The 14,500-nt window shown below is 35.6% G+C and overlaps 3 protein-coding genes across 3 annotated transcripts; 2 read left to right on the forward strand and 1 right to left on the reverse strand.

The window, feature by feature from the left end:
- The first annotated feature begins 1,696 nt into the window (after positions 1-1,696).
- On the forward strand, positions 1,697-2,617 carry LOC107177233 (F-box/kelch-repeat protein At1g57790-like). The gene has a single exon (XM_015530744.1). It carries the CDS (start codon positions 1,697-1,699, stop codon positions 2,615-2,617), a length of 921 nt encoding a protein of 306 aa, XP_015386230.1.
- A 1,207-nt stretch (positions 2,618-3,824) lies between these two features.
- Positions 3,825-6,063, forward strand: LOC102625919 (zerumbone synthase). Its single transcript, XM_006479796.4, has 3 exons — positions 3,825-4,001; positions 4,358-4,426; positions 5,010-6,063. Exons 1-3 carry the CDS (start codon positions 3,982-3,984, stop codon positions 5,812-5,814), a joined length of 894 nt encoding a protein of 297 aa, XP_006479859.1. The 5' UTR covers positions 3,825-3,981; the 3' UTR covers positions 5,815-6,063.
- On the reverse strand, positions 5,878-11,387 carry LOC102625541 (bifunctional 3-dehydroquinate dehydratase/shikimate dehydrogenase, chloroplastic-like). The gene is made up of 10 exons (XM_006479795.4): positions 11,081-11,387; positions 8,482-8,590; positions 8,139-8,360; positions 7,703-8,043; positions 7,526-7,589; positions 7,175-7,283; positions 6,908-7,057; positions 6,676-6,824; positions 6,423-6,585; positions 5,878-6,331 (listed from the first exon to the last, which is right to left on the reverse strand). Exons 1-10 carry the CDS (start codon positions 11,284-11,286, stop codon positions 6,288-6,290), a joined length of 1,557 nt encoding a protein of 518 aa, XP_006479858.1. The 5' UTR covers positions 11,287-11,387; the 3' UTR covers positions 5,878-6,287.
- Between the last annotated feature and the right edge of the window lie 3,113 nt (positions 11,388-14,500).

The following is a 14,500-nucleotide window of genomic DNA, read 5'->3' on the forward strand; positions in this document are numbered from 1 at the left end:
AAAATAAATAAAATAAAACTTGGATGGGGATATTTCTACCCCACTATTTTTGTAAATTCACCCCACTTTTATAAAATAATTACAATAAGTTCGCAATATTCTTAAAAAATATAATTTAATAAAAGTTTTGTATAGTTAATCAATTAAACTCTTCTACTAATTTTTTTTCTTAGGTTCTTTGACTATCTTTTATCATAAATTTTAATATAAGTTTTATTTTGCTATTTTATTATTATGATATAAAAAGACAAAATTAGCCTCATAAAACATGAGTTATTATATATAATAATTTAGGTATTTGATTTTGCAACTTATAATCTAATATTTTTAAATGAAACCTAATTATTATTTCATTGCCCTTACGCGTAAATGACATAAATTTAACAACCTAATAATTTACATGAGAATTGTGCTATTAAGACGCTATGTTAGTTTAATTAAAAAATAATAATCATACTAATAAAGTAGTATTAAAAACAATGAGTTTGGTACAAATTAGAAAAATATTGAAGTTAAAGTAAATTCTTGATAATTTTACGTTGTAAGGGTAAAATAATCAATTTAAACTTATGTCAAAGCAATCTTTTTAATCAAATATACTAAATAAATCTAATTCACAAAAATTTAATTAACATAGATTTAATTAATTAATTCTCCAAAACCCTTCTTGATTTGAAAATTTTAAAAATAATGTGCAACTTTTATAATTATTTTTTTGAAAATGGGGTGGAATCATACAAAAATGTGGAGTGGAGATATCATCACTCATAAAAAACTTAAAAACTTATATAAAGTGAGTTTTATTTATTTATTTATTTATTTTTTCAGGAAAGAATCCTTGTTAGTTTTGGTAACTTGTAAAGTTCTATAACCAATCCTAGTTAAACTCTCGTACCTGGTGGTTTAGAATTTCATACAATCTCTCTTTCTTTGTCTCATAAACCCTTCAAAATATTTTCTCTTCTCTGTGATCGAGTTTCTTCAGTCACTCTTTTACCAAAACCAGAAGAGGTAAATATCAACTTTGTTGCTTCTTTCATTGTTGTGTACATTACATTGCTGAATGTGTTACAATTTAATTATTGTCATGCACTTCTTTTAATTGAAAAAAAAAAAAATTAGGACCCTTATACGATTATACTTGATCATCGAAATTGAGACCTTTATGATAAATTAATATGACTATATATTATAGACAATGAGTGTGTCAATGTGTGTGGATGCGTTGGAAGTCTATATTCAATGAGATCGCTCCCTGTAAGGTTGCAGCTGGGATTTAGTTTTTAATCTCTGGAATAATTTAATAAAAATTACTTGAGTTCTTTTCAGTGCATTCTGTAATTAAGTTATAGGCTTGTTTATGTATTAGACTTTATATTGATTACTGAAAATTTCATGTATTGCTCTAGCAGCGCCTGCTGCAAGTAATTCAGATTTTTTCAGAAATCAATTGTAAGTAGTTCAGTTGTCATATTGGCTTGGCTGCGGAGTAGTTTTAATGCAGGGGAGCCTAAGGTGCTCTTGGTTTGATAAATTTATAAAGAAAATTGATAATAGGACTTAAAAACCCAGCATTGCCTCTATTGGCTGTTACTGATGTAATATATGTTTCTCTACGATGGGAATTTCTTTTGCCATTTTCTGTTCGTATCAAAAATTTGTCAGCAGTTATTATTTGCTCATGTAGGACTGAAGAATGGCGACAGGGCAATGGGCTGATCTTCCCTCTGAGCTACTATCATTAATCGCGGAACGTTTAGGCGTAATTGATCTTTTCAGTTTCAGCATTGTGTGTAAAGGTTGGAATTCAGCTGCATCTACGCCTTCATCTCAGATTTCAGCTCAGATTATATCCTCCCCAAATCGTGCCCTGTGGTTTCTACTCTATGGTAAAAATTCTCAATGCTTTTTGGTCAGCGAAACAGACAAGAAGTACAAGATCAGTATCCCAGAGATGAATGGGGCAGCGTGCATTGCATCAAAGGAGGGGTGGCTTCTTTTACACAGGGATGACTCACCGTTCTTCTTTTGCCCCTTTTCGGCTTCTAAAATAGACCTTCCCAAGTTCCGCAAATCAGAACAATGCAATGTTGTTGCTACATTTTCGGCTCCTCCCACGTCCGAAGATTGCATTGTTGCTGTTGCGTGCCAGAATGCACCAGGAGTTGATCTACATCTGCTTTCTCGGGGAGCAAAAGAGTGGACGACGCACACATGCACCCATCTCAACGGGCTCATAAAGACTATTACAGGTGCTGCTTATGCTGATAACACATTCCAGTTCTATGATGATAAAGACAGACTTCTTACCTTCACTCCCGAAAATGGAAAGTGGAAAAATTATAAAATAATTTTTGGCTCTGGAGAAGATCATCCGAATACTGAAACTGTGCCGTTCTTCCTTTGGAGGGACAGCTTTAAACGCTGTAGCATGAACGAGAGGTTGGGTCTAGGCGAGGACGTATCGGTTAGTACTTGCGGCACAGTGGTTCCAGATGGTCGCCATGGCAAAATTCTCTTCAATGAGAGAGTCTCTCAACAATCTAAAAGCCGTGGCCTAAGAGGAGTATGGATCGAACCTCGGTCCCCTCAGATTCCTCCAGAAATGAGTTGGTAGATATATGAGTTCTTAAGTCAATTCTTACTTACTTTTTTATGTTTAGTATATAGAAGTATTGCCATTTTTGGAGTTTAAGAGTTTTTAATTATTAGCGTTCCTTTATATATTTGCAACATAATAATGGGTTGCTTAAAAACTTTTGAACGACGCTTGGAGAGCTCTCTTCTTTTTGACATAATTATTTCAGAATTTCAACTCAATAAACAGTTGTTGAGTTAGAATATTAATGCCATGTTTTGTGGCCGCTCTGACATTGGAGCATTGTCCAAAAGTGGGGCCGACATTCTAAATTTCTAATGTTTTGGTAGGCAAAGCCGAGTGGTGGTGGACCACTTTCTTGTAGGTTGACTTATTTTGAACATGATGACGTTGCTTTTCAATTTCCAGAGAGCTGGATTCAGATTCAGGATACAGAAAGGTGTAATAATATATATATATATTTTTCCTCCAGGCCATGTGAATTTGGACCCTCCAATTTCAGATCCTTACAAATCAGAGGTGGTCCTTTTGATCAAGGTTCCCCGTCATCCATCTTTTTCCTTGCGACCTTTTGCACTTTCAAGAGTTCCAATATTCCAGCCTGTTGTGTTGATAGCTTTCAATTGGCGATAATTATTTTACTGCTTCGGCTCTTCATCGGCTGAGGAGGCTACTATGGTTTCGTAACTACATTGATTCCGTGCACTATAACATAGAAAATGATAAAAAGCTATTAATGGTGGCAGCAATTAAAAAAAAAATTATAAAATTGGGTGGTATTATATTAGAAAATAAAATTCTCTCTTGATCTAATCATGTATTGAATAAATAATTTAAGTGTGCTATAGTTAATAAATAAATAAAAATTAATTTTTATCAATACACTATTATTAAAAGACATATAAAAAAAATTAAAAGATCAGCTAAACTTAAATTAGCAAAAGATCACATTCCTAAAAAATAATACTAACTCTTAACTTCACAATATCACACCATAAGATTTTATCATTGTTTTATCGACATTACGCCGCATTTTTAGGTTTAAATATAAGTAGTCTTGTAATATATGCCTCAATTTAATCGTCATTACCTTTTATTGGTTGAACTAACTACCCCGAAAAAAGTGAAAACCGACGTGTCGTCGAGAAAAGAAACGAGAAGTCGTCCAATCCAACGAACCTTAAATATACAAGTCATGTCATGAACATAGACGCTTATAAAGTCCAATCTTAGACATTGCAACTTGTTGGAAGGGCATATTCTGTCCATCACATACTCTATTGCCGTTTCACTGAAGTAGCAAGCAACTCTTCTCCCTCTCACCCTCTCTCCCCTCTCTCTCTCTCTCTCTCTGTGTAAAGCTCTAGCTGCTGCAAGGAAATATGATCAGACAGGGACTGAGGTTTGTTTCTCCAACTGCTTTCTCTCTTTCTCTTAAATGTTTAAGAGAATTAGTTGAGGTTTTCTGCAGTTTCTTTTAATCTTCATTCTTCATTTTCATAGATAAGGCATCTGGGTTTCCATTCTGTTTCTGCTAAGACTAATCATATGTCAGCTTCTAATGCCTTCTCTCCTTTGTTTTCTGTTTTCATTTGGTGCTTGTTTGTCACTATTATAGGGTATGAAATGAGTTGGCTTGCCCACCAATTATACCGTCTTCATTTTCATCTACTCTCTCTTGATCTCTTGTCTGTTGGCATTGTTTATCGAACGAGTTTATAATACAGCTTATTCATCACTGTTCTATTTTTGAAACAGCAAAAAAGTGCCCATTTCAATAGCTCTACTTGCTGAGAGATGCAGCAGGGGATTATCCACAGAGTCAAGGTATGCTATGAAATTAACGTTGCCCTTACTTCCCCCTTTTCTTTGAAGTATTTGCTTACTTACTACAGAAGAAAACTCTGGTTGATGCCAAAATATATATATATATATATATATATAATATTGCCAGTAAGAAGCCAAACCGTATTTTAATAATATTATCCATTAACTGTTTGCCGGACCGTGTCTTCTTTTGCTACAGGTCCATGTCCGAACACTTAGAATAGATTTTTCAATTAAATGACAATATTATATATATCTTGTAACAGCCGTCCTTTTTGTTTTATTTGAAGTTCGTTATTGGGTACTGATTAACTTTAATTAATCTAAAGTCATGAAGCGAGTTCTAGGAAGTAGTTAGGCAATTGTTTATTTGTCACATGGCAGCTTCTGCCTGCCCTCTGGTCACCCGCAAAACGAACCAAAAAATTGAACTGTTACTATGTAAATATTTTAAGATAAAACATCAAGAGGCAATTATCTGGCATAATCTGCAATTAGTACTTTGCTTCTCAATACACAATTAAGATGGAATTTTCAGTTTGCATATGGTAATTGAAGTGTTTTGTTTTATCTTGTGATAAAGAAAGCTAGAAGAGAAAGTAGCACTGATCACTGGAGCAGCAAGTGGTATTGGAAAAGCAACAGCTGCAAAATTTATCAGCAATGGTGCCAAAGTTGTTATTGCTGATATTCAACACCAACTTGGCCAACAAACTGCAAAAGAACTTGGACCTAATGCCACCTTCATTGCCTGTGACGTCACCAAAGAATCAGATGTCTCTGATGCTGTTGATTTCACCATATCTAAACACAACCAACTTGACATCATGTACAACAATGCAGGGGTAGCCTGCAAAACTCCCAGAAGTATTGTGGACCTTAACCTTGAAGTTTTTGATCAAGTCATGAGGATCAATGTGCGAGGAGTTGTGGCTGGTATCAAGCATTCCACTCGTGTCATGATTCCGCGCAGAAGTGGTTGCATTCTGTGTACAGCCAGTGTTACAGGATTATTGGGCGGGCTCGCGCAGCACACGTATTCTGTTTCCAAGTCAGCCATCATAGGACTAGTCAAATCTATGGCAGCTGAGCTATGTGAGTATGGAATCAGGATTAATTGCATATCGCCTTTTGCAATTCCAACTCCTTTTGTGATGGAAGAAATGAGTCAGATTTATGCTGGTGTTGATGCTTCACGGCTTCTGGAATTGGTATACAGTACTGGTGTGTTAGAAGGAACACACTGTGAACCCAATGATATTGCTAATGCCGCACTCTATCTGGCATCTGACGATGCCAAGTATGTAAGTGGGCATAATTTGGTAGTGGATGGAGGTTTTACATCATTTAAGAATCTGAAATTGCCTGCACCTGTTCAGGTGTTGTAAAAGTTCATTGCCCATCGCGGTTTGAAGGAATATTATGATCATAAATGTCATCTTCCTCAAGTGTAAAAAGATGGAATATGCTGTATATGATTTCTAATTGCTAATTAGAAGTTGTTTACAGATCATATGAGGAATCTACCTCTTATATTAGCTACTTATCTGTTTATTTATCATACAGGGCCATACTAAAAAGCCAAGTTAATTCTTTCTTGGAGATTTTAGAAATATTAATACAAGTGCTTGTCTTGATATCTTATTAGCATTTTCCTGATATTTTGCTAGCATATACAAATATTTTGATGGGCATGCAAGTGAGTATAGGAGCTCGAGCTCTTAACTGGTATATCATCAACCATCTGTCAGGGGAGAAGCTAGAAACCATCTTCACAAAATTATTACTTCAATACCTCACAGGACTAAGTGCAGGAATTTAGGCGCAACAATCAGAAAGTGAAGGAATTTAAGCGCAACAATCAGAACTGTTCTAAAACAAGCTTGCGCATGAAATCCTCTGGAGCTGCAAATCAGTGGAAGCAGGATGTTCTAAGACACAAATCACTGTTATTTGGAACGACAGATTAAAACTAAAAGGAAGTGGGGATTGATACCTAAGCCACCAGTGAAAAGTCTGAATTGACCTAGAGCCTGCCTGATGAACATCTCAACCCCGCTCACAACAGTGGCTCCAACCTCAGCAGCCTCTCTCAGGAGCCTTGTATTTCTAGGTGTATAGACCGCATCAAATACGAGCTCATATGCTTTCAAGGCCTCCTAAACAATCATGGAAGGTGAAGGATTTAGTAATCAATATGAGTACTTATATATAATCTTCAAGGAAAGAGATTTCAGGAGAATTACGACCTTGGGAACAGGACTTTGATCGGAATTTGGTTCCATTCCAATGGCAGAAGCATTTGCAAGAATCATGCCCTTCTCTGGGAAGAATTCATGCAAATATTCAAAATGCAGAGCTTCCCCTGAAACTGCATCTGCTAGAGCCTTTGCTCTCTCTTTTTAGAAGAATGTCAAAGTTAGACATAGAGAAGAAAGGCTGCTTGATTTTAACATGAAGGAAATTTTTAACCTGCCTTACCATAGTTGCGGTTGAAGATGATGACCCGAGCTCCTCTACTTTTGGCTCCAAAAGCCAAAGCTCTTCCTGCTCCTCCTGCTCCGACCAACACAAAAATTTTCCCAGCTATAGGAGAAGTGTGTGATGCCACCCCATTGATTCCTTGCCTTTCTGTACACCCCATGAAAATGCATGAGCGATCTTTCATAATTTTCCTTTCCTGGATATACGAACTACAATAATAAAAAATTTGCACTCAACGAGTCACCGCAGAAATAAGAAAAATACCTCTTAGTGCATCCTCTATTGCAGATATTGCAGACTCGCAATCTGTGTTATAACCAACCAGCTTCCCGTCAATAGGCCTCCTTATGATGGTATTTACAGCTCCTATGGACTGGTTTCAAAACAATCCACAATTCAGAAGCTTATATATGTGTCATTAAGCTATCATTGACAGTAGTTCAAATTAATTCACTTGCCGTGAAACGGAAATTGTTATTTACAATTCATCGGTATAAATGTCAGCATTGAATAAACAGAATTTGGTGGGAATTTTTGGACCTACATAGAGAAAAACAATGAAACACGATCTGATTTTCAAACAATGAAAAACAAACATCGCAAAGCTATACAGACCTTAGCCAGTGGATGGACTTCATCACAGCATGCCACTGCTGGTTCCTTATGGGGGATTCCTACACTACAAAACCATCAAAGAATAAATCATCAATTAGATTAAACAGAAAAATAATAATCACTTCATAATCACAATGCTTTCTTTGGGCCAAAAATAAATAAAAAATTGTTAATAACCTGAAACCAGCAAAGTCAGTGCCTGAATAGGTTCTGAAGAACTCCTTGACATCATCGACGAGCATGGGCACATAGATACCGTTAAATCTTGTATGCCTAAAGGCTGGGTTATGCAGAATTGGCCCCTTACTGTGGCCTACTGGATTTGAAACTAGGCCGAAAATTTTTGTGTCTGGGTTGATATGTTCAAGCTGATAAACTTGTTTAAGGCTGACTAGCGTAGGCAGCCCAGGTACTGATTTTCCTCCCAGGGATCCATACACCAAAAATCCACCAAATTTGGGACCCAGTAGCTGGCTTATAAGACCCCTACTGCCCACTGCCAGAGCGATTAAAGGCACCTGAAGATAGCAATTAAAAATGCCCCATGTTGCCTTACCAATGTTTCAGTTAATAATTAACATATATAAGATGAAAAGTTAATGAATGCTACTACCTGGCAGTGAGTAAGCATCTCAAAAACAGGGGCCAAGTCTGTAATAGAATCCACTGCAATTTCAAGCTTCATAACATCTGCTCCAGTAGCCTGCATGCAGGCAATGACATCCCCAAGTTTCTCTGTCGTAGGTTTCCCTCCACCATTCAAATAGCTTGATACAATTATTTTGGTATTGGATCGACTGTATATAATTTCACTCATGAGCGGATCAGAGGCTACCTGTTGCACAGTTTTTATTTTTATTTTATAGAATTTAATAAATCGGATCCACTGTACACACACTTAAAAAAAAATTGTTATTGTTAGCAGGTAGTGACAATTTTCTATTTTGCAATCAAACCTCGTAGTCCATTTCGACAAATTCGACATCCAAGTCAAGAGCCCGTCTCAGTACTTGCAGGCAAGTATTCTTGCACGCTTCATCGCTCGACTTCCTCGATGATTTGAGCCTGTCAAGTGACAAACTTAGCTCAGGGTCCAGTCCACTGCAACTGCATGGCCTTTTTATTTTGGCTCCAAATTCGAAATGTATCAAACGTGACACTGATTCTGATTTGATCATTATAAATTTTGCAAGGTAATTATGTGACAACATTGTATGTCTAAGCTAGCCGATAAAACGCCAAAAAATGGTAAAAGTCTAGGAGAGGATTAAAAAATTAGGAAAATAAAAGTAATATTTGCTCAAAATGGGCATAGTAGGGCCGCAGGCCAAGTTGCCGTTTCTGTGGTCAAGTGCTGGTGTGAAAAAAGAAAAGAAAAGAAAATCGTAAGTGGCCCGCAGAAACGGGCGCTGCACGGTGCCCATTTTGGGCGAATATCGGTGCTCCGTTATTTAAAGACAAAAACGGCCCTAGGATTTGGTAAGCCCATGTGAACAATTTTGAAGGCAATGAAGGTCGGTGAAACGTGATGTGGTGGGTCCAATTAAAAATAAACATGCGACTTCAAGTGTCGTTGTTGTCTGAGTGGTCAGGTTTATGGACCTTAAAATTTGACAAGTGACGAGAGCTGATAAGAAGCTTCTGGCTGAAGTTGTGTCCATCTTCGACCGTCCATCTAGTCCAATATATTTACATCCAATTTAAGGACTGCATTCAGTAATAGTGATAATCTACGGTCGATTATTGAATATAACTCATCAAGTTGATGCAACCCTTATATGACATGATATCAGCATCTTTGTCTTCTCATACAAAATAATTTACGCAGTTTAATGGGGGCCCAAATTCGAAAGTTGTCCATTTTGGCTTTTATAAGCAGGAGTTGGTTAAGTTACGGATCATGTAACTTACAGATCCAGTGGCTGCCAAGTCCCATTGCTTAGATTTCAATGCTTTTCTCCCTCCTCAGGGCACATGGCTGCCAACCATTGGGTGTGTATGTTACATAATCCGTAACATAGCAAGCTGCAACGAAGGGGTCTGACACAATTTTTTTCACGTTACGTTAGTGGTTAAAGTTGCTGTATTTACTTTCTTGATATTTACATACCATTTTTAAAGGGGGAGTGAGATTCTCACTTTGTAGGTCTCATCTAATTTTAGAGTGGGAAGTGAGATTCTCACTCCCATGGGGGAGGTGGGAGTGGGAATCCACTCTCCTCTCTTCCCTTTTTATCCTCATAATTAAAATAAATAAATAATATCATATTTATTAAAAATAATAATTATAAACATATTTTTTTTATTAAATTTAATAAAATAATAATAAATAAATATTATATTTATTTAAATAATAATATTATTTTATAAATTAAATTCATTAAAAATAATAATATTAAACATTAATTTTAATAAATATTAATTATTTATTTAATTAATAATGTAAACACATAAATTGGATTCAGGTTTCAAATCGATTCTCCTATTCCAATGTAAGTAAACAACCTACTCCCACTCCACACTCCCAATCCTAAGATTCCCACTCCTCAAGATTCTCACTTCAATCCAAAATGTAAATGCTAACTAAACTCATTTATCTGATTAATAATACGATTATATTTTTTATTATAAATTTTTATCATTAAAACTCAAATATTAGATATAATTTATTTCTCTCCATTTCTCTTTTTGTAAAGGATGAATATGTACCTGATGTTTCACTAATAAAATTCTATATAGACTTAATACTTTAATAGTGTTAATCGTAAAATATTAGAAGACATGTATAGTTTATAATCTCAATATATAATATTATTCACATAAATATAAGTGTAATTTCAATAGTACAAACGAGTAATATTTTGATAGATAAATATATTTTATAATATTGATATAAATATTTGATGTAAACCTTGTTCACTATATAACCATTAAGCTTGTTATTGAATAACTCATTTATTTTTCGTGTTACATTAAGACTTTAATATTTGAACATGATTATTAAATGGACCCTATTTGGAGTCAACCTAAATTTAACACGATATGAATGTGGCTTGGTGATATGTTTGGCCAGCTCTATCTGCTGCAATGAAGAGAAGTGTGTTGGCTAGCTGAGCCAAGTAGACTCATGACGTTTCGACACTTGTCTAACTCGCTTTTGCCTAATTGCCTATATCAGAAATTCTATTATGCAACTCGCAAATATTTTTGCCTTATTCATATGCCTAAAAATTAAATAAACAATGTGAACAGGGTGGAACTATGTATAACAACTTTTATTTATATGTAAGGGACTGAATTAAAATTTCAATTATATTTTCATGTCCGGACTAATAGTTTTTATGTTGCAACCTACTCTACTCAAGTTTATATAACTTGTTAATTAATAATCCTCGTTTTGGCTCACTCAATTCCACTAATTTTAATATTTTATGTTATAACCTACTTAATTTTATAATTCCCTTCACCAAATGTGAATAAGATGATCACAAGGGAAAGTGGGGGTACAAGAAAGAGATGAAGAAGAAGAAGAAGAAGCTTGGGGACTCTAAATACCTGTAGGAAACAATAGCAGGGAGAGTTGGGTGCTGAATGAGTTTGTCAACTTCAGAAATGTGAGAGAACTCCATGGAATCAATGCAAAGCTCTACAAGATCCGCACCTTCAACCTTTGCTTGCTCTATTGAAGCTTGCATTTCTTCTGTGGTTTCACATTCTAGCTGTGTGCACACCAAGAGACTGTTCTTCGCCGCCACTTCCATGACACAGAGAGAGGGAGAATGTAAGAGTACGAGTTACTGAGTTGGAGCAAGAGCTGAGAATTATTAATGTGTGGGGGAATTTTTGCCAACTAACTAATAAAGCTTCTTAATTTATAACAAAAAGAAAATGTGTTATTGTAGCATCCGTGGCTGGCTAGTGGCTGCTTTCGCCTATGATAACCTGCCACGCAGCCAGTGTGTATTTAATCCTAGCTTTGAATTTTTTTTAATTTTTTTTTTAAGAATAAGGAAACAGTCAAAGCACAAATTAATTTTTTTTAAATCCTTACTTCTCTTATGACTTGAATTTTCAGATTTGGATGGCTGGTTAAATGAAACGGCATAAAAACATCTATTCTTCTACGTGTAATTATAAAATTATAAATTATATCTATGCATAATTGCCTTTAGCACCTGCCACACAAACCAATCTCGACATGACAACATATTGATTTCTGTCTGAATCATATAATTATTTTTCCACCATTACTCTTGTGGAATATTCAAATTGCATCTCTCAAAATTTAATTTTAAATAATAGGTATGGAATACATTATTTGTCAAGTGAACGATATTTTTTTTTTGTAAATTTAAGTAAATTTAGTATAATAATATATATCATATATTATATAGAATAAATTTAAAAACATCATTTGAAAAATGATACTAAACCCACCATAATCATTACATTGAGTGAACAAATTCAAATTTAACCTAATTTTAGTATTCTTACTCAAATGATGAATGTCTCCTCTCACCTTTTGATCAATGACTCAAACTCTTTTTATATATAGTGAAGTTTGATATCTTTTAAATATTTAAAACAAGGTCTAATTTAGTTTAATTTAGCGCGCACATTTATATCATTAAAAAGAAAAAAGAAAAAGAAAAACAAACGTGGTCCTAACTCCTGACTCTGAGAATCAAATAGCCGTTCCTTTTAGTGGCCCAACCACTATAACTACTCTCCAATAATTCCCGGATCGTAGGACATCAACCGTCTAAATGTTCTAATTATTTCTTGTCTTATTCCTCTTGTTCCAATAAATGATTTTGTCTATCTTCCTCACTTTTTTAGCTGTCTGTTCCCATCAATAGAATTTGGAACTTTTAGGTAATTAACTCAAGAACATCGGTGTTCTCAGAATATTATGAAACGGGACTCGATTTTAAGTTCCTCATTTATAGACCCCAAAAAAACCCAAAAAAAAAAAAAAAAGAGGGAAAATCAACAGTAGTATTGCATTCTTAACTTAATCCCCTCGAATCCATTTACCCATATTTCCGAATTTCCATGTGTAAATTGCAGCATAAGGCATCTGCAAATCACAACACAGAGCACTCAATCAAGTTGGTGGTTGAGAAGTGGGACCTATAAAGCAGAAGCACTTCAATAATTGACGGTTGTAGGGAAGGGAATGAGTGACATGGACTCGACCTGCTGACTGCCTCTTTGAGAAATTTCACCTTTCATGCACACGTGGAGCAAGGACATTGGTCGCTTATGACGGTTAGTATGAAGGACATATTAACTAATTACTTTTAGCTATATTGAAACTTCAATCAACCATCATCTTTGCATATATATGGGTTTAGTCATTAAGCATTGTTCAAAGTTGAATGATAGGCGTCGAGAGGCTGCAGTTTCATCGCCTATCATTATGCAAGCAGCATTTAGATTTCACTTCTGCCTTTTTCCACATGCATAACATACTGTGTCTTCGTGCCAGACCAAATTTTCAATAGGTCATCTTGCAGTTATGCCATGTGAAAAACATCTTTTGCCATTTAACTAATTATAGTGGCCCTCCCCAACAAATCATGCATCACAATTGTCTTACTACAGTACAAATATCTTGAGATTAGTGGGATCCATGCCATGTGCAACATCATGAAGGAGATTCGCAGGATCCGTCCAAGAGTTATACTGCAGATTACATTTATGGGGGCCAGATTCAAAGAAAGGTCCCTCGCTTTAATTTATCAACCGTATCATTTGAGTGATTTGGATGTGCAATCATTTTACAACAAACAGCAATTTCTGGAGATTTTTGTTCATGTTCAGAGGCAGATGATAAAATCTGGTGTATTTTATCTGAGAATGAACAAATGACCTTCGAACAAATATGAAAAATAGCATTCACATTTGTGCAGCTTTAATGTTCCTTTATGACAGTCTAATTCAGTGGTGAATTCCTCAGCTATCAACATATAGTTATGCTTAGTCCCTAAACCTACAACACGATTTAAAAAAGAGAGTAGGTCCTGGTTGCTGTCATTGTCCTTTCTGTAGAGACATAGAGAGAGAAGAGTGATGTTTTGCCCCCACAAATATAACCAGAGATAAACCCATTACCGTCTTTGGTGCATCCATATTGGCAATCTCCGTCTTCAGAGTAAATGAGAGTTGTCCCAGTCTTGGCAACAACAGTGTCAAGAGATAAAGTAATATAATTATCATCACAGGTGTCACAGCTCTTTCTTCATCATAAAAAATTGGATGCAACCATGAATCTGCAGGGGTCATGTCATTGGAAACCCCACTTCCTCCATTAACAAAGCCCATGTGGAGCACGGGGTTGATATTGGTAGTCACAGCACTAACATTTACCTTGTCAAACTACGAATCAGGTTAAATAAGAAAGGGTTTACAGGTGTATGACCATCCAAAACTTGTATATAAACTTCTTTCAGAGCTACTTAAATGACACAAGGGACTGGATTATAAACTGAGCATACATGTTCAGCTCTATGTGCCATCACTGTTCGAGAGAACAGGGATATAACAGCGATCAGCACCAGTAGAGCTACAAGGAATTTGTTTGTTGCCTGAAGCCTACCTACTTTCATCATGCAATTGGGATTCACTAACATTTTAGCGGCAGCCATAAATGATCCTCAGTTTACTTAGGGTGTGGCATAAAATTTCTGATGGCCATGCAGCAAAGATACAATCCCAAAGAGGAATTGCTTGCCGCGGAGTGGATTATAGAAATAATGATTCTGAGATTGGTTTGATTCAAAAGAAATACTCTCCACTCACCCCCACCAAATAGCAAACAAAGTATAGAAACAGGAATATGCCTTGATCCTAACAGAATTTAATCCATAATCCTGAAAAAAGTTTGTCATATTTTGCACAAGTTAACATTGTACACATCGAGTATGCATAGACACTTTAATATTGTGGTCCCCGAATTCTGAGTCACCTTGA

Source organism: Citrus sinensis, chromosome 3, assembly GCF_022201045.2.
Source record: "Citrus sinensis cultivar Valencia sweet orange chromosome 3, DVS_A1.0, whole genome shotgun sequence".
Taxonomy (NCBI): domain Eukaryota; kingdom Viridiplantae; phylum Streptophyta; class Magnoliopsida; order Sapindales; family Rutaceae; genus Citrus; species Citrus sinensis.